The sequence below is a fragment of the Ambystoma mexicanum genome, chromosome 4q (genome assembly GCF_040938575.1).
Source record: "Ambystoma mexicanum isolate Mex_15411 chromosome 4q, UKY_AmexF1_1, whole genome shotgun sequence".
NCBI lineage: Eukaryota > Metazoa > Chordata > Amphibia > Caudata > Ambystomatidae > Ambystoma > Ambystoma mexicanum.
The window spans coordinates 760,302,500-760,322,987 of record NC_090928.1 but is presented as its reverse complement, the minus strand read 5'-3'; the positions used below and the strand labels follow the sequence as shown (position 1 = coordinate 760,322,987).

The following is a 20,488-nucleotide window of genomic DNA, read 5'->3' as shown; positions in this document are numbered from 1 at the left end:
GTATTCACCTTCACAGCCCCGGCTTCGTCTCTGCGCGGTTGTGGCTTTCAGTCAGACCCCCTCCCGAACCCAGCCGATGGGCGTTCCATGGGACTTGCAAGCGATTTCTTGCAGTCAGCTGTCTTCTTCTTCCCTGTACTGGGTGCTCGCCTCTAATTTCTTCCCTTTGTCCACCAGGACATTATTTTATTGGATCACTGCCATGGTTCACGCCAAGGGTGCCGCAGTTGCAGTGTGCGCCGCAACCTTTGTGTTGACAGACACGCAATCCTCCAGAGTCGGATTCAGCCATTGCTGATTCGATCCCTTTGTTCCTAGGCAGCCGCCATCTTTATACAGCCACACTCTTTCTTCCGCGGACTTCTTTGGTTCTGTTCCTCTGGGCCACGCTACCTACTGGGTGCATTAATGTATCCAATTACACCCTAGAGCTTCACACACTCTTTTCTCCAGCAATAATGGCTCTAGGATCTGTCTTCATGTGGTATTTTTTCGGATGTCGTCAGAATCAGCAGGAGTCTCAGCAAGAACGCGTCCTGTTACATGGCTCTCTAGCCACGCCCCGCCGATAGGTGAAATTGTTAATATTATGAAAGGATTTTCAAACAAAGGCATAGCATTTAGAAATTGTAGTTTATTACTATTGGAAAATTGGACACACATTTTAGTGGAGTGTGTTGTAGTAAGGAGATTTCGAAATCTCTTACTTAGTCATGTTATTGTCAATGAGATTTTTTTCAATCCTGATATATTTTGGAACAAAAAGTATTTTCAGGAAATCATCTCTCATTGACACTGGCTGATGGGAAATGTATTAAGGCAGTACAAATTGGAACAGGAAAAATAACTTATGAATTGAACCAATGAAATGTATTTTTTATAGTGAAAGTGATATGCTTATTTTTTCTCCTTTGTGCATATGTAATAGTTGTAAAAAAAATTGTCAGTCACATAGTTTTAATGCGCTGTTACAAAAATGTATTCTTTTTATTTCTTATGAAAGGTTTTTGTTATAAAACCCAAGTACACTTAAAAAAAGGATTTAGGACTAATAGTGAAGGAGTAAATGCATAAAGTTAAGAAATTAACTTCCCTCCCAGTTGCTTCCCGCAGTAAAAAAACAAATCTACAGTAAGGTTCCCATCTTCTCCTTGTCATCACAAAGTACATTTTTTAGTTGACAAGGGTCTGATTTCATTTTCTTTTTATTTGAGGGGCATGCAGTGGTGCAAGAATGGCACAGTTTTTAGGCTCAAACTGTGAATATGGATTTCTGAACTCTGACCTGGTAGGCAGAGATTCAGAAGGCCAGCCTAGTTTCTTGGAACAGGGTAACCTTCTGGACAAGCCAGACCAATCAAGGTAGCATTGGCGGCGGTCAAGACTAGGTCTCAGGAGGGGTGAAGGTGATTGACTGCGGGTTTCAGCGACAAAGTTACAGCATTGATTCCCAAACGGGACAGTGACGATTTCTCCGCTCCTGGTGGATGACCAGGCCAGTTTCACTGTAGCAGGCTGTTGTGGTGACCAACTGCAAAGTTCGTCACCACAGCTGGGCGACATGGTAACCGTGTTCACTCTGGATCAGGCTCTCTCTCTTTACTCCAGACTTGGGGACGCCAAGTGTTCGGAATTCGGTGTGAGGGTGCCATGAACACAGAGCTAGCGATGCACCAAGTCTCAAGGGTCTCCTCGAAATGGCGTTAGTATCAGGGCAAAGGTCCTGCGCAAGCTGGTCAGCCCACTGGTTGGCTCGGGGACACTTCCGAGAAGGCTTACTTGGAGGGTTTGATGAAGGTGCCGAGAGTAGTTAGTCCCACTATTCCAATAGGTCGCAGCGTCTTTGCAGACCTTCTAGTTCGATCAGGAGCAGAGAGGTCCAGCGGGACGACAGCGGGCTCAGGGTGCCAAACCTTCCAGCGGGTCACCAGCAGTTCCTCGACTCGGCTTCTTAGTTTCAGGATACTTGGATCCTATCCTTCGTTCAGTGAGAACTCAAGAGATCGACATGGTATGGGTGTTTGGAGCCTTCTCTAATCCAGAATCTCCTTCGCGCCAAAATGAAGAGGACCCAAAGGGAGATTTGCTCCCATACGGGCACACCATACGTGGACCAATCACGGACCACGGTGGTCCCAGCCATTCACTGCACACCAGACTCTCTGGCACCCAGGATTTGTATTGGAACCGGACAGTCCAACCCACATCCTGGAAGCACACACACAAGGCATGCAGAAGCCCGCAAAAGTTTGGCGTTTTGTGGGAGAATGCATGCCCAAATAAGGACTGACCCAGGTCGGCTCGACCTGGGGAAGGTGAAGGGGCAAGATGACCAAAGGACAGGACAAAGAACCTTGTAGCAGGGCCATTTTGGAGCCAGGCCACCTATACGTGCCAAACGCGGTAAATGTGGTTTACCTGGCAGGAAAGGGTTAAACATATGAGAAAGGATATGCTGCCACCAGCCCTGTCCAAAGCACATCTACACTTCTCCCAAAAAATCCTTCGAGATCTAGGGCCTTTGGAAATGACAGGAAGACCCAAGTGACCTGTACTGTAAGGTACATTGTGCACTTGCAACATGTTGCAGAAAAGTTGCAACATTGACAAGGACTAAGGGAAACAAAGTCTCCCACTACTGAGGGGCTATAAGGGCATGTCAGTTTCCCCAGAATAAAGTAAGCGAAAAGCCCAGGGGAGTCTTGACTGGTAAAGTCAGACTATCGGGTTTAACAGCAACAAAAAGTTGGGGGGGGGGTTACACAACTGGAGGAAAAACTTCACATAAATGGGAATGTTTCCTAACATATAGTGCAAGAAATAAATAATGTCACATGTGAATGGAGATTGAATGAGATGAGGGCCTACTAAAATGGCATGTAGTTTAGTGATGTTCCATGGTACGGTCAGTGGCCTGAAACGATTGAATTTGGCAACATGCATAATAGTCATTCAATAGATCTCGCATTCCATTGTTCAAGGACACGGTCAGTACTGTTTGCTTAAGTCAATAACAATGTGGAAAATTGTCATAAGGTTCTACCTTTGTGAGACATGCTCAATGTATTATGTTTCTTCTTTGGAGACGTTAACTATGATTCATTAAATGCTCATTCAGTAAAATAATCTTTGATGAAAGAGGTTATCTATATGTGGAAGTAAAGTGGGTGCCACTGTGAAGTACTTCTCATCTATATTGGAAGCAAGGGCCAAAGACTCATGAGCCTTTAGCATAGTGACTGACTCCTGTGGCACAATCAATGTTTTATTTCAGGAAAGTGGTGATATTTTCAACTATTACTTTTCATCTCGCATATATCAGTAGATTGTTTGTAACACATTGCAAGCAACCTAAAATTCAGAGCACAGGGCACAGAGAAGTAAAATAAAGGGGGAGGGGAGTTTGGGAGGGGCAGAGGAAAGGAACAGCAATATTTTCCCATCTGGACCTGAGGTTGCATTTCAGTGCATATAGTAAAAGTAAAAAATGGCGGTTGTTAAATGTTTCTTTGATAGATCACCCACTATTAGTACCTCCAATCTAATACACACAAAAAAAACATCAGGCTGTCTGATAGTGTGTTATAAGGGTTGTAAATTGGGTCCGTTATTTATTGTGTCCCTGAAAAAGGGAATGCTCAATGGAAGAGGTAGGTCTTCAGTTCTTATTGGAATTTCAAATGGTCTTTTTGTAGTCTACGTGCAGCGTTCCCGTTGCTCGAGGCTTTTGATTCTACCGCGCTCAAGGTCTTGCTAACAAAGCATTTCCATTAGAAGGGAGCAGGGTAGATTTTTCCTTCAAAGGCTGATCTCGGGAGTCAAAGCTGTGCGAAGTGCTGGGTCAGCCAGCTTCAGAATGTAAGTCCAGAGACCAGTATGCTCTATATGCCAGATTGATGAATTTAAAGAAATTTGCCATTCTATTGGCAGAGAATGAAGTAGTTGTGGATGGTGGTTTGATCTGTTTAAGTCTGGCTGAACGATCATGGAATAACTGCAACAACTTTGGCATTTTTCATTTGTGCAGTCAATGTATATACTATTGCAACAGTAGAGGCGTGACAGCGCTAGGGCATGCATTCATTCGATATTGTGGTCAAAGCTAAGGAATAGTGCTATTTTATTTAACAAGTGCTATTTTATTTGACAAGTGCAACTCATATTGTGTGCTCTTAGTCACAACATTCACTGGCGAAATGAAGGAGCATGATGTGTCAAAGAAAACCTCCTGATGGCTTTCTATGATCACGGGTTGACGTGAACAGCTTACTGACACTGGGGAGATGAAAGGGAAGTGGGCCGGGTTGGAGATGCCAAAAAATAAAAACGTTTATCAGTCAATTATTACTGACTTCACAAAAGGGTTCCCCTTATGGGTGGATGAATGTCTAATAACAAGCACCCTCGTGTAGCTAACTCTACATACAATAACATTTTAAAATACTGCTAACTAAAGAAAATATGTTTTTTTTTTAAACAGTGTATTTATAATAATACATATTCAGCTGCTATTTTTACTTACTTGAATATTTTTTTTCACGGTTGGTATTTTTTGCAGAAAATGTTAATGTATAAGTAGGAGCCTCTGCGATACGTCTGGCGTGTTCTGCAATAGACAGGTTAAATATAGACAACATAATTTAGCGTATGAGCAAAGCACAATATTTTTAACTAGCAGAAAATGTGCATACACAAACAAATCCGTGTAAACTATGAAAGGAGCCTCTGCGATACGTCTGGCGTGTTCTGCAATAGACAGGTTAAATATAGACACCATGATTTAGCGCATGAGCAAAGCACAATATTTTTAACTAGCAGAAAATGTGCATACACACATCCGTGTAAACTATGAAAATCCAGAAACAAAAACATGGAATGCATTTCAGTTCATGTGTATGGCATACAAGAGATGTTTCTTTGAGTGAATTGGCTAGCTGAATACAATTCATTCAATGATTATTTTGTTTGCTGCTAAATCCATTGCAAAGATGAACTTAATGCTTATCATTTATAAAAAAAAAAATACAATAAAATCATGTCAGCCAACCCATACATTTTACAATTGAATCCATAAATGTTCAAACTGCTTGATTCCGGACCTGATTAAAACTCTAAAACGTTTAACAGATTTCATCAACCAAAACACTGTTTTAAAATAATCATTTATTCAGCTAGACTGTTTTTAAGACAGTGTCCTCATTACATGTTCGGCAGGATACCACCTACCGTTACCAGCACTTGGTGTGCCTGAATTACTAGCATATTCCAAATGCCAGCAATGGTGGTTAATCCCCATTCCACGGAGTCCCTTTAATGAGGGGCTTCCCTTCAATGCTGATTCAATTCCGTCATCTACGACCTCTCATCTCCGAAAAATATTCAGAAACTCTGGCAAGGGCAATTATTGGATCCAAATTGGATTATGGGTGTAGACTATTGGTGGGCATCCCCCAGAGAGAGATCCAATGCCTCCAGGTGGTTCAGAATGGGGCAGTGAGAGTAGTGAAGGGCCTAAGCAAAAGAGATCATGTCTCCAAAGCTAGAAGGAACATACTTTGGCTTCCGATTGGGGCCAGAGTTCTGTTTAGGCTTCTTCTTATTATCCACAAATGCATCATGGGGAAAATGCCTTCTTCCTTGAAGGAAGCTATTGTCCTGAAAGACAACGCTAGGACACAAAGATCAGACAATACCAATATTCTTAATGTCCCTCGTAGTAATTCCAACAAGGCAAGACAGGGGTCATTTGAAGTAGAAGCTCCAACTGCCTGGAATGCCCTGTCACCCATGCTAAGAACGATAGCTTCGACAGAACTGTTTAAGAAGCAACTGAAGACCCTGCTCTTCACCTAGAGGACTGTTCATAGCCACTCCTGCCCACGCCCAGCATCTCTGGGTCGTGTTATGTTTCCTGTTTATGTTTTTTGTTGTTAGTCCGCGCCCATCAGCCCACGGGTACCAGGTATGGGTTATAAATACATTAACATAACATAACATAACAGGGAGTTATGTAAATGTAGCTGGGTTACACATTTTGACCCCTTTGTTAATAATATATGTATTTACCTCTCTCAATGTCTGGAACTCTATGGCTTCACTTTCACACGCATGCGGTTATATGATAGAATTAGAGGAGAACTGTTAGCTAGATTTTCCGTCTTTTCTCAGCTCGCCAGTTAAACGCACTATCATGAAATAGTATGGGCCTGAGCTACATCTGACATCATCTCACTATACAAATTGGTGATGCAGTTGGTTAAAGGTGGCACTCTAACTTCTAAAAGACACTGGCAAAAGGCACTTGATAACACCATAGACGACAGGGTGTGAGCGAAAATTTCTAATTAGACACGACGCATGCCGATGAAATACAAGCATCGAATCCTACAGTTCAAATCTCTACATTAATTGTATTGTAAGCCTGCTAGAGTGCACACATTTGACCCAACAGCATGTGGGGTGTGCCCCAAAGGCAAAGCAAATGAGGCTACCTTTATATATTTTTGGGATAAGCCCAGATGTACATGTTTTTGTTTAGAAATACTGGTGGAACCATCACAAATTACATTTACAACGTGATACACCCAATTGTGTATTAGGCTTACCCCTAACTATTGGTAAACTATCAGCAGATTTATCAGTTTGGCTTATCCCCTGGAATGCAAAATTAATTCTTTACGTTGGATGAATCCAAAACCACTAGCTGATTGGTGAGGGATAGATTTGGGCTAATAATTGTGAAGATACCTATAAAGAAATGTCACACCTAGCATCTCACCCGAAAGATATCTGGGTATGTTTAGCGCAAATCTTAAATCGATAGGATCATGCACCATGAGACCCCTGAGATTAACTAATTGCTAAATGTTATTTTTAAATTTGTTTATTCTTATTGTATCATGTATCACTACTTAGCTTCCATCAATGCGATTGTGTGATTATATATTGCATGGCCTTTTCTCAACCCAATATGTCAGCCACATATACAATTCTGTGTATTTTGTACTTTATTTAGATTTGTAGAGCGCCTTTGCCAAGGCATTGTAAATATTGAGCAAAGCAGTAAAAAAAATCAACTAAATAAGGAATCCAACCACAAACAACAGAAGGGTAGAAATTAGGTAGATGATAAAGCAGTTAGAAAGTGAGCCTTAAGACAGCAGCAGAAAATGCAAAGAGTGGGGAGGCTTGATTGTCAGGGGGAAGGCATTCCAAAATGTGGGCGCAACAAGGGAGAATGATGCAGAAACATAAAACGGCACAAGGAGTTTTGGGGGTGGTGAGAAGATGAAGATGATGGGAATGAAGAGAATGTGAAGGTGAATAGAGCGAAATGAGTGATGCAAGATAAGGGGGAGCAAGGCCAAGGTAACAATTGAAGACTATGCAGAGAAAACGGAAAAGAAGTTGAGAGTCATAAGCATGGAGGAAAATGGAAAGAAGAGAAGGTGTAATGGAAGAGCAAGTAGAGGATGAAAAAGAAGACACATAGCAGAGTTAATAACCAAACGTAGAGGGGAGAGGTGATAAGAAGGAAGTTCAATGAGAAGAGCAGAGCAGTAGACAAGTCGGGAGAAAATAGCAGAGGTGATCAGTAGTTTTGCACCGTGAAAGGATATGTAAGGGTGTACCTTTCAAATATGAAAGAGAAGAAAGCGACAGGTATGAGCAGTTAAAGAAATATGTGAGGAAAAGGATAGGGAAGGGTCAAAGAGGATGCCAAGATTGCGCCAGAAGAAGAAAAACAGAGCACAGTAGGGCGGAGGGGAGAGGTGGCTAGAAGGTGAGGAGAGGGGTCATGGGGAGGCAGGTGGCAAGTGGAGAATCTCAGTTTTTGAAGGGTTAATGCATCCAACCCTAGACAGAAGAAAGGCATGATGATATACAGGCATGAAGGGAAACAGAGAAGGTGGGGAAACAGAAAAAGATTTGAGAATCGTCCACATAGAAGTGAGAGGAGAGATTGAAAAATTCAATGATAGAGAATACAAGTGTAATATATACAGAAAAAATTAGGGGGCCAAAGACTGAGGCTTGGGGAACACCATGTTCGAGAGGGTGGGGAGGAGAAGTGCAGCCCAAGATACAGAGAAAGAACGATTAGAGGGACAGGAGCGGAAACAAGAGGTGATAGAAGTAGAGAGCCCGATTGAAGAAAGAGCAGAACGTAGAGTGGGATGGTCTACTGTATCAAAGGCCGCTAATAGATCAAGAAGAATGCAAATAGATGATTTGATTTGGTGTGCGGAAAAAAGTGAATTGGTGACTTGGAGGAGAGTGGTTTCTGTAGAGTGTGCAGGCTGTGACGAATCCTTAGATGTTGTCACTTCTCACCTACGGGGAGCCCCTTCCCAAGAGGCCATGGAGGTAAGCCCGCTACCCGATAGTCCCCCTGTGGGTGGTACTCAGCGGGTGGATCTCATAGGGAGGGAAACCCCCTCAGGGATTTGTGACGACCTGGGGAGAACATGGTATCCCCATAGACCACCTTCCTACCTGTCTCCCTCCCTCCCAGCAGCACTCCCCCTATTGTTCCTATATGATTTCACCATACCATCAATATAGGAATTACTGGGACGAAGAACAGTGTGGCCTCCTCAAACGACACATATCCCTTAAGTACTGAGACAAGGGAGAGACCAATTGACTCACTAGGGACCTCAAGATCAGTATTGAGATGAAGAAGAAGGGCAGAAGCATAAAGAGCACTCATGAGAACTTGATTGGACGGTCTAGTGTTTCCCAAAACCTGATTGAGCAGAACCCATTCAAAACGAAGAGGGAAGCCAAGAAAGAGAGAGAAGCCCTCTCTCTCGAGGAACCGCGAGACAGAGGGGAGACCAGAGGAAGTTGTTGCTGGGGAGGCTGCCCTGCAGGTGGAGCTGTCCAAATCTGGTCCGCTGTGGAGGGACCGACCAGAGCAGTGGAGAAGCAGGCGTTCAGCCACAAGAAGCAGCTGGAACGCAGGGTCGACAGGAGACGTGCAGCCCCCGAGGAACCAAGCTCTGCAGAGCTGCTGCAGCACACCCGAAAGCAACAGGGACCATGAGAGGCCCAAAAGGACACAGAGGAGAGCCTGCGACTGACCGAAGAACACAGTCAACCCCCTTTCAGGTATCTAGGTTGCTGGGATGGTTGGTGGGCCTGCGGAAGGACTAACAAGTTTCAGAACACGAGTTAGGGACCGCACCCTTTTATCAAGATCAACAGCAGTAATCTTCATTGTCACAGTACCTAGCAGGATAGTGACCCAGGTCTGCAGCACCAAAAGGGGAGAATCCCACGGGTCTGTGACCCTTACCCTTTTATGAAGATCAATACCAATCATCTTTATTGTGACAGTAACTGGCAGGATCGTGAACCAGGACTACAGCACAAAGACAAGAGAAAAACCCTAGTCTGGGACCCGCACACATATATTTGAGAGCTTATGTGAACTGTGAACATCTGAGCAAACCAGGGGAAATGAGCCACCACCCCCCCGCACCCCCTAATAAGGTTGTAAGGGAGGCATTCGCACTGGCAGTGTGTACTGCATATTGCTGTCTAAGAAAGGCCTGGGACAAGGGAGGCATTCCACCCAGCCCTTGTGAACTGTGAAGCCAAGAAACCTCAAGAGAAGGAAGCAATACTTCCTGGTGTTTTTTCCAAAAATTGTGTATCGTGAAGCCAATCTGAAGGAAAGACCGGGAAAGGGGAGTCATTCCCCTGGTGCTCTGAGAACATTAAGAATAAAATACCTAGAGAAGGAAGGAATTCTTCAGGCACCCAATAGTGAAGCAAAACTATGGTCAATAAAGAATAATGTTTGAGTTGGAATTTTTTCTTTTGAATTGGATCTGAAACCTTTTAACACCATAAACTAGAACTTAGTTTATTTTCCTCCGAAAGGAACTGAGACCTGGAGAATTGAGTCCTTCTCTCAGGCGGAATTCGCCCTACGATTGGAACTGTGGCTCATTGTCCAGAAGAAGGGAGTCAATCTTCTGGATCAAGAAGATCCACTACCCTTGACTTATAAGTGTGAGAGGTAGAAGAACAAGTTACTTCTTACCTTGTAACGTTCTTTCGATGGGATGTTCCTCCGACGTATTCCTTATCTTTGATGTTATCCATTCCAGCTTGCTGGCCTCGGAAATTGTTTCAGTAGAGGGCGCTGCGCATCGACGTCCCTCGAGCTGGTGTCCCTCGACAGCCTCCATATCGGCGCCGACGTCATTGTGCGTATAAATAGACTCGCGCAGCGTCCGTTGGTCAGTTCCGTTTTGAAGCATAAAATTAGCTCTGCATGAATTGGTTATTGACCTTGAAGGAGCGTAAGCTGCAACTACAAGGGAAGTTTTACTGTGGGGATGGATGGGAGGGGCGATAAGGAATACGTCGGAGGAACATCCCATAGAAAGAACGTTACAAGGTAAGAAGTAACTTGTTCTTCGAAGGGATTGTGTCCTCCGACGTATTCCTTATCTTTGATAGACTTCCATAGCAGTGGTGTAAAAAAGGAGGTGGGAGTAAAATTGCAATATTTCCCTTTAAGAGTGTACAGAATGTAACACAGCTTTCCCAAATCTTGTCTCCTAGCTAGAGGAGCAATCCAGGCTGTAAAACTTTGTAAAGGTATGTGCGGACGACAATGTGGCTGCCGCACTAATGTCTCGAATCAGAATCCCTCTTTAGAGAGCCGTAGAGGCTGGGATACCTCTGGTTGAATGAGCCCTAAGATGTTGAGGAGGTTCTTTCCCTTCCAATTTGTAGCATTCTAAAATGGTTAAAATAATCCATCTTGAAATGGTTTGTTTCGTGATTGGCAATCCTAATTTGAGTCCTGCATAACCTACAAACAGTTGGTCTGCTTACCTTATCCTAGCAAGTCTGCTGATATAAAAACTCAAGGCACGCCTTGGATCCAGCCTATGTAACCTCCCTTCCTCTTTCCCTGGGTGGGGAGGAGGATAGAATGAAGGTAAAGTTATTTTCTGCGTAATGTGGAATTCAGAAACTACCTTTGGGAGAAAATTCGGCTTCACTTGTAAAACAACCTTGTCTTTATGAAAGGTTGTCTGAGGAGGTTTGCAAGATAGAGCTTGTAATTCGCTCACTCTTCTGCCAGATGTTAGAGCCACTAGGAATACTGTTTTAAGAGTGAGAAACCTTAATGAACAAGAGTGGAGTGGTTCAAAAGGAGTACCCATCAGAAAATGTAAGACTAGGTTTAGGTCCCACAATAGAACTTGGAAAGGCTTTGGGGGAAAAACATTAGTTAACCCTTTTAGGAATTGGATTACCAGGGGTAATTTGAAATATGAAGGCTCCTCCGCAGTGTGCTTAAAAATTGACAGCGCTGAGAGGTAACCCTTGATCGTAGCAACTTGAAGACCTGAATTTGCTAAGTAGAGTAAGAAAGATAACACCATTGGTGTACTGCATGAGAAGGATTTGATATTCTTTTCTCTACACCAGCTGCAGAATTTGTTCCAACGGCAGCGGTATAAAGTCTTTGTTGCTGGTCTTCTAGCTGAAAGCAACACCTCCATGAAGTCATCCAGGAGATCCCAATCCTTGTATCTGAACCTTTTAGAAACCAAAAGTGAAGGTTGAGGGTTCTGATGTCTGGATGGAGAACCTGACCTCACTTCTGCGAGAGAAGATCCTCCCTTTGCAGAAGACAAATTGGAGGGCAGATGGACATGTCCAGAAGGTCCAGGTACCACGTTCTCCTGGCCCAATACGGGGCAATTAGGATCATGGTTTTCCAGAATCTTCTCAACCTCCTGATCATTTGAGGAATGACAGGGACTGGAGGAAACGCGTACAGAAGTGGAAACTCCCAGTCTACTACGAATGTGGCCCCCAGAGCTCCTCTCGGAGGAAATTCCCTTGAACAGAACTGATCTCAGTTTCTGTTGCTGCTGGTGGCGAACAGATCCACTTGAGGGGTTCCCCAAAGGGTGAAGATCTCTTGAAGGACTTCCTGAGCTAGCTCCCACTCGTGGGAGACTGTGCTCTACTTGCTCAGAGCGTCCGCCGTCAAGTTCTTCTCTCTGGCTAGGTGAACTGCCGATAGAGAGATTCCTTCCTGAATTGCCCAAAACCAGAGCTGCATTGCCTCTCTGCACAGTGGCAGTGATCCTACGTCTCCTCTTTTGTTGAGGTAGTGCATGGCCACTGTTTTGTCCGTCATTATCAGGACGTTTTTCCCCTGTACTGATGGCAGAAAAGCTTTCAGCACTAGTCTGATTGCTCTCAGCTCCAACAGGTTGATATGTAGTCTGGACTCCGATGGAGACCAACGACCGCTGATGGTCAAGATGTTGGCATTGGCTCCCCACCCCGTGAGTGAGGCATCCGTGACTACTGTTATCTCCGGCCATGGTTGAAAAACTGTTCTCCTTTCAAAATGTTCTCCCGACAGGGCCACCACTGAAGGTCTCGAGCCACTCTGTCCGGGCCTTGAAGGAGATCTGACATTCTTCCTGAGAATTGTGACCACTGGGTTCTTAGTGCCCACTGGAGGGATCTCAGTTTCAGGCGAGCCTCTGGCACTAAGAAGATGCAGGATGCCATGAGGCCTAGCAACCTCAAAAAGTCAAAGGCTGGAAGACGTTGGGCATTTAGAATCTTGGAGACCATCTGCAGAATATCTTGAGCCCTCACCTCTGGTGGCAAGGCTTTCCCCAGGGAAGTGTCCAGGACCACTCCAATGAACTGGAGTCTCTGTGATGGTATCATCTGTGACTTCTTTAAGTTGAGGGAGAAGCCCAGCTTGTTTATTTATTTATTACATTTGTTGTACGCCCAGACCCGGAGTTATGACGGCATAGTTACAGACAATGGTACATGCAATCTTGGTAAAAAAAAGCTTTAGGCAAACAATGCAATCCTAGTAATATAAAAGAGACATTAGGCACAGAGAGAATAATATATAATACATTATATATACATAATAGTCAGTGGAATTTGGTATTGGTTGAATAACCAGGTTTTGATCGATTTTTTGGATTGAGGGTAGGACAATTCGTTCTTAATATTGGTAGTTGGGGTGTTCCAGTGTCTGGGAGCAAGGACTTTAAAGCTGCTGCCTCACGCTTTTTCTCTTTGGCATCAGGGGATTTCTAGGTTATCATTATTGTTGGATCTGAGGAGTCTTGTATGTTTTTTTTTTACTGTATTGATGAGGTATTTGGGAGCTTTATTAGTGAGGCATTTATGAGTGATACTTAGCGTTTTGAAAAGTATCCTGGCTTTGATGGGGAGCCAATGGTTGTCTCTCCTAATGTTAGTAATATGTTCAGATTTTTTTATGCCTAGTGCAGCCCAGAGGGCTTTGTTCTGCATACATTGGAGTTTGCCTATATTGGTTTTGGATGTGCCAAGGAAGAGGATATTGCAGTAATCGAGCTTGGATAGTATAAGCGCTCTTGCTAGTGTAACACAATTGTCAGCTGTGAGGAATTTGCGACTCAGGGAGATGAGTTTGGAGGTGTAGGATGCCAAACTCTACATTTTGTCGATTGTGAAGGAAATGGCAGACATAGTCTAGCTGGATCTGAGCTTGTTCCGAAGATACTGCTCTGATCAACCAATCATCCAGGTAGGGGTAGACGTGGATCCCTTCCCTCCTTAGACTTGCAGTCACTACCGAAATTAGCTTGATGAAGACCCTCGGGCGGAGGTCAGTCCAAATGGCAGAACTCGAAATTGATAGTGAGAGTTGCCAATTGCGAACCTCAGGTATTTCCTGTGTTTGAGATGGATTGGCACATGGAAATAAGCATCCTGAAGGTCTAGAGATACCAACCAGTCTTGAAGCTGGAGGGCCTGGAGGAGCTAAGAAAGAGTTACCATCTTGAACTTGTCTTTCCTGAGGAATTTGTTCAATTCTCACAAGTCCAAGATGGGTCTCAGTCCTCCGTCCTTCTTTGGTACTAGGAAGTAGGGGATTACCAACCCTTGTTCCTCTCCGCTATGGGTACCAGCTCCATGGCACCGTTCTCTAGCAGGTTTACAATCTTCTGCATAAGGAGCGGGTCTGGAAACTTCAAAGAGTTGTTCCCCGGTGGATGATTCTGAGGGGTGTGTAGGAAGGGCAGGTAGTAACCTTGGGCAACTGTTTCCAATGCCCAAGCATCTGATGTAATAGCCTGCCATTCTGCCAGATGTTGAGTTAACCTGCCCCCTACAAGTGTCTTGTGAGGGGAGACCTCAGAGGGGTTTAGAAGCGGCTGACGCAGATGCCGAGGGTAAAGTGGCACCTTCTGCTGCGGCTTTTGTACCTTTGACCCGTCCACCAAGGGTGAATCGTTTCTGACCCCTTTGAGCTGGCTGTCCTCTGCCTTTTCCGAATGCCGAGTAAAAGGGAAAGGACCTACCACTCCAAGAAGCTCCTGAGGGACGATTCGGAGTCTGCCGGATTGCAGCCCCAAGAGATTTCGCTGCTGCCCTGGATGTTTGTAATCTCTCCAGGCTGTCATCATCCTTCTTACCAAATAAAGAAGTGCCGTCAAAGGGCATGTTCAAAAGTCTGGCTTGTACATCTGGAGCAAAACCAGACTTCCGCAACCATGCAAATCTGCGGACTGTGGTACTTGCCGCCATGGCCCTGCTGATACTGTCAGCAGAATCAATGCCTGTTTGAAGGGATTCGCACATTGCATCCTTTCCATCCCTGATGATGTTTAAGAATGCCTCCCTTTCCTCTCCTACTCTGAGACAGTCAGCCGCAGATGAAGCACACTCCCAAAGTGTATGGCTGAATCTTGCTAGCGTGCAAGTGGCGTTAATAAATTTAAGTGCCGTGCTACATGCCGAAAAGACTTTCTTTGACATGGCATTAAGTCTTTTATCATCCCTGTCCTGTGAAATATTAGGGTATGCAGACCTACTATTAGATGAAGTTGCTGCCTGTACAACCAAACTCTCTGGAGTTGGGTGCTTGCTCAAATATTCAGGATCTGAAGCAGATACCCTGTATTTAGAGGAAAGTTTCTTGTTTACTGCCGGGATAACTTCAGGAGTTTCCCAATTTGCAGAGATTTTCTCTGGAGGGCAGTATGGAAGGGAACTACAGGATCCTCCTGTGGGCCTTTCTCTAAAATATCAGTAAGGTCATCCTGTTGAAAAGAGGGTGTAGTTGTAGACCACCCCATGAATTCAACTGATCTGGCAATCAGAGCCCTATAAGGGGTCTCAGCATGCTCCCCAGGGTCTGGTTTAGCAAACTCTACTTCTGGAGAAGTATCTAAACCACTTGCCTCATGTAGAGAATCCTGAAGGTCTTTTAATCTGTTCTCTTCAGAGATTCATTTCTCTGGCATGGGTGTTGTAGTCCTTTGTAAACCAAAAGGTCTCTCATGGTTGGAATCCTCCCCTTCCTCATATATAGAGGACAAGGCTCTAAAATAGTCAGACCGGATATGGTTTAAAACCCATTTCTAGAGCAGAAGGAGCCAAACTGGTTGTCACTGGCTGAGAAAACGTTGAGGTTGGCAACATAGAAGTCAAAAGCTTCGACAATCCCGAAAAGGGCGTCGAAAAAGTTTGAAAAGACCTCAATGTACTCGAGAGGATCGGGATCCTACTCGGGGTTGTCGAAATTGTCGACGGCATCCTCGATGTAATTGTCGAAGTCCTCAACACCTCTACTGTATGAAATGTAGTGACAGTTGTAGGCCTGTCCTTTATCGGAGTCGACAGTTGCGTCGAAGACGACGTCGATGTAACCGATTTATGCGTCGAAGGGCCCTTCGACAAAGGTGTCAATGACGCAGATATGTGCGTCGAAGTAACCCTCGACGACGGCGTCAATGACGCGGTCTTACTGTCTTTACTCGAGGGTTCATGATGCCCTCGGGCAGTTTCTCTCGCCGGGTTCAACGACTTGCTGCGTTTTGATTTTTCAGGCTTTTCACCCAGGGTATCACGTTTAGACGTCTCTGAGGGGGTCCAGGCCGCTTTCTCGAAGACGCTAAGCATTTTCTTACGGAATTCCTCCCACTGAGCTGGAGAGCTGTGTTTCGTGGGGCAGGGAACCCTTTCTGGGGAGGTAGAGGAAGAAGAAGAAGAGGGAGATCTATGACGTTGTTGGGTGTCTTGACCCACGTTCAGGTTATTATGCTGCGACATTTGGTGCTGTGGGCTTAGAAAATCCAAGATGGCGAAAAGCCCACATTTGCGCCAGAATCCAGGAAAACCGCGCAGTTTTGCGCACACCAAAATGGTCACCTGACCTGCCACCAACCAGTGCGAGCAAGATGGGCCAGAAACGCCATGAGTGAAACGTGGTGCCAAAGGAAAAACAGCAGTGCCTGTTAGCTCAAAAAGCGCTTTGAAATCACCTTTGTTTCTCTGAAATGCAAGCTAAAAATGCCTATTTTAAACATTGCAAGATATTCAAAAATCTCACGGAACACCAGCAGACATTTGGCAGAATGTAGTCTTGTGTGCATACAAAATCTGGAAAGATGAAGAGCCTAAAATAATGTTCATAACACAACTGGCTGAGCGGTGGAGGTCAGTAGCTTAAGTGAAATTGGACTTAAAACCACTAAAATCGAAATGTTTAAAATAAATGAGGGATTTCTTTGGAGTGTCACATAGGTTGCAACTGTATAAATGTCATAGTTTTGAACTTAGAATCAGCGTTCTAGCTGCATGTGTAAAAATTGTAAGTTTGATTTGAATGAAGAAAACTGGAACAAAAGAGACATTTAGCTGAAGCCTGGCTTGAAGAGATTGAATTCTGCATGGCAACTACCCCCGACAGGAGCTGAAACTTGCCCAGCAACTGCATTCGCAGGCCTGGCTGGCTGCCTTCTGCTGTTCCCACCAAAAGGAGATTACACCTCTCTGATTGAATAAGGGGAGGGGCACCTGGGAGCAGGGAAACAGAACAATGAGCTTTCCTTGGCTCAGGCAAATGTTAAATTAGGGGGGGTCGTAAATGGCTTCCTCTTGGAAGAAACTGGGAGGAGCAGTGCCTCTGTGAGCAATTTGAGTTGGAAGAAGTGGACAAACCAGAAATTCCACCATGTGCTTTGGGAACCCAACCCCCCCCTCTAGGCCAGAGCATCATTTTAAAAAGATGGATAATTCATAGTACAGACTTGTCAAAATTATATAATTAATATCATTATTCTTGTGATTTTTCTGTGCACATTTTAAGAGGTGTTAGGACTCTGTGGTATGTTCTGGGGGGTAGTAGCAGAAAATAAGGTATTACTCCAAATGTATGTATGGTAAAAATCTGACACTTTATCATCTGATGGCCATATTCCTTGCGCATGTTTGTGTAAATTCTGGAAAAGTTTAGAGGTTGTGTTCTTGATGAAAAGGGCAGAATTCTGTCATAAGTGGACACAACATCTTACAAAGACAGGGATCGGATGGTTTGGTGCTACAGAAAATATGTTAACTGGACATATAATATTAGAAAAATGGTACATAGATAAATATGTATTTGGATCAAAAATAGATTTGTGTGCAAATTGACAAGGGGAGTCTTCTTTCTGTATGCCATAAAATTGATGCCTGATGACACTCCATTCCTTCCCCCAATCAAGGAAGAGAGGAGAGATTGGCCAATGATAAGTTGCGAGGGGCAGGCTTAGTTATGCCCACGCACACACCCATTTTCTAAAGACATAAAAGGAACACTGAAACTCAGGTAGAGACTTCACTTTCCCCTTTCTTGCGAAGCGCTTTGCCGGGCCAGACAATATCCAGAAGGACGATCTCCAGAACTTAGAATCCAGACTTCAGAACTTGTAGCAGAGAGGCCTGAACCACCAGCTGAATCCTTTTTCAGCAGGCCTCAAAATCTTTTGCAAATTATTCAAACAGCCGGGCTGAGCTGTTTGATTCTGGCTAGAACCCTGTGCCAGTACCCAGAAAGCAGTGCTGTATCCAGAATCCACTTGACCCAGACCAGCAGAACCAGAGATCCAGACCGCCGTGCAGTGCCGAGTCCCAGACCAGACCAGCAGAGCAGAGCTGACCCAGAGAGCTACGACTTCAGAACCACCCACCAGGAGTCCAGTCCAAACCTGATCAGACCTTGACGGCCTATTTCAAATTTATAGTGTGAGTACTCAGCCAGAACTGTGCAAAACCAATATCTTAGTTTAAAATAATCTAATTCAAACCATTTCCACCTATCTAGAACTGCATCATAGAATTGTGTGTCCATCCTGTTGATACAAAACCTTCCACAGCGCATCTGTCATTCTGAAACTTTAATTTTACTTCTGAAAATCTACATCCACTAAATCGTCCGTATCTTTAGAACCGTATGTGCTAGGAACGAGATTTAACTTTCATTTTAAGGCTAAGAATCTAAGCTTTCCAACAAGCCATACTACTACTCCTTATAATTTTTCCGTAATCGCGCTCGACGCATTCAGAAAAAGTGCAGCGAATTGAAAACTAGCTCAAACTTCTTCACCTGTCAAAAATAGCTATCTTTTGCTGGCATTGCTGAAATCCGTTTTCAACCTGATAACCCCTCATGAATCACTGATAGGGTTGACCTGAACCAATCTTAAGTAGCTATCACCTACCCTGAATCTCCTATAGGGAATTAAAATCATTTTTAGCATATTTTCACTTCAGTACAAATCACATTCAAAATATTTCTGCACATTTTAAAAGCATACTGGTTGCTCCAAGAGAACTAGAATTTGAACTGAATCTGTATCGCATGTTGATTGTATTCCTGAAAACTGTGTGCTACCTTCCATCTCTTTATATTGCATAGGGGGGAGTGAATTGCCACAAGGGGAAAAGCGATTATACTATCTCTGGTTGAAACCATATAAGTTTATTTCTGTACTGCATTCTTTTCCATCATTGTTTTTCCTTGAAGCCATAAAAGCATTCTCAGCTACCTTATCCTTTCTATACCAACTCCTAACTGATAAAAAGTGTGCTAGTATCCATTGTTGATCAACCTTATCTTCTTAAGTGTGCTATCAAACATTAATTTATTCATAAAAGTGTGATATATATATCTTGTTTAATTTTTCAATAAATCTGTTAATTTGCAAAACAAATCTACTTCTTGGCTCAGTGAGGTCAGGGGGATTCAAAGAGAGGGGCGTTATATAAGGGTTTATCATCCAGATTATAACTTGTCATAAAAATATATAAATAAGGGCTTCCCTTGCACATCCCAGACCAGGCATTGACTTAGTTGGAGTGCTTGAGTGAAGTCATTAACAGAGTGGGGGCTCGAGCCGGGGCGTCTGGATTAGAACTATCACTTGTGCAGCTTGATACAGTGTGCTAACTGATAGGATACATAAATCCTGTTGGATCACCACACTGTATTACACTGTAAAACACTCCTCAAAGGAACGCTTTAAGGAAACGCTCTGTTTTGAAAAATAAAATACTAACTTCTGTAATTTAGGAAGGAAATCAATTTCCAGAATGACGACACTGGTATACATCAAAATAGCGAGAGAACACCTCTTACATAAGTTATTTGTGAGAGGTGAGTGGGCTTACCTTGACCAGGCGGTGTGGTTGCAGGCAATCGCATCCCAGATCACTGAAACAGGGTCAGCTATATGGAGAGATCAGGGTCCCTTACATGTGGCCCTGAGTGAACTATATATGGCCCCTAAGGCCAAGGATGAGCACAACAAGATTGCCAGGGTAGCGGCATATTTTTATATGGGAGCCATAGAGGACAAATGTGCTGAAGGACAAGATCTGGCAAATAGGCAACTGATGGCATTAGAGAAGGCCCAATCTGACCTGGTCTCTTCCGAGCAGAGGCTGCAGAGGAGCCAGGAGTCCGAAAATGATAGTAGGCAGTATATCATTAAAATAAAAGAGGATATGGGTATCCTGCAACAGGAAAAGTCTGACCAGGATAACAGATTTCTGGCCTTGCAGAAGGAGTACCAAGAAGGTTTGGACGCCCTACTGCAGAGCCAGAAAAAGATGGAGCAACAACTGGACTTCAATAGGGCATGCGCAGAGCAGGTAGTCACCCTGCAAAGCCACCCAGATAGGGAGAAGACAGAGAGCAACAAACTGATCCTGAAAGACCTGGATACCCAGACAGAATTTGAAGAAGAGCGCCAGAAAGCTGGGGCCCTTAAAAGGCAGAGGGATGACCTGGTGGCACAGATGCAGGCTCTTAGTCAGGAAAAGGACACCTTAGGCCAGGAAGGCTGCCAATTAAAAGAAAAAAATTGAAGAAAATCACCTGGCCCTCCAGGGACTGGGTGACCTCCAAAAAGAGCATCAGAACTTGTTAGAGCACACCAGGAGGGTGGAAGATGCTCTGGCAAGAAAGGAACAGGCCAGTAGGGATGGGACTCAGGAGGTAACCCTCCTGCAGCAAGGACAGGAGGCACAGAGAGAGAATGAGGCTCTCTGTCAGCACAATGATAGGCTCCAGCAACAGGTAGCCATGCAGGAGAGACTGATAGAGTCTAGTAAGGCCTTAACTGAGGAACTGAAAGCACAGGCTCTTGCATGA

The 20,488-nt window shown here is 44.2% G+C and overlaps 1 protein-coding gene across 1 annotated transcript in view; it reads right to left on the bottom strand.

The window, feature by feature from the left end:
• Positions 1 to 20,488, bottom strand: part of LOC138467288 (uncharacterized) — a 5,113,521-nt gene that overhangs the window by 3,825,593 nt on the left and 1,267,440 nt on the right. The window contains exon 6 of the mRNA XM_069607285.1: positions 4,523 to 4,606. Within this exon, the coding sequence (XP_069463386.1) occupies positions 4,523 to 4,606 (84 nt within the window). The remainder of the gene's footprint in view (positions 1 to 4,522; positions 4,607 to 20,488) is intronic.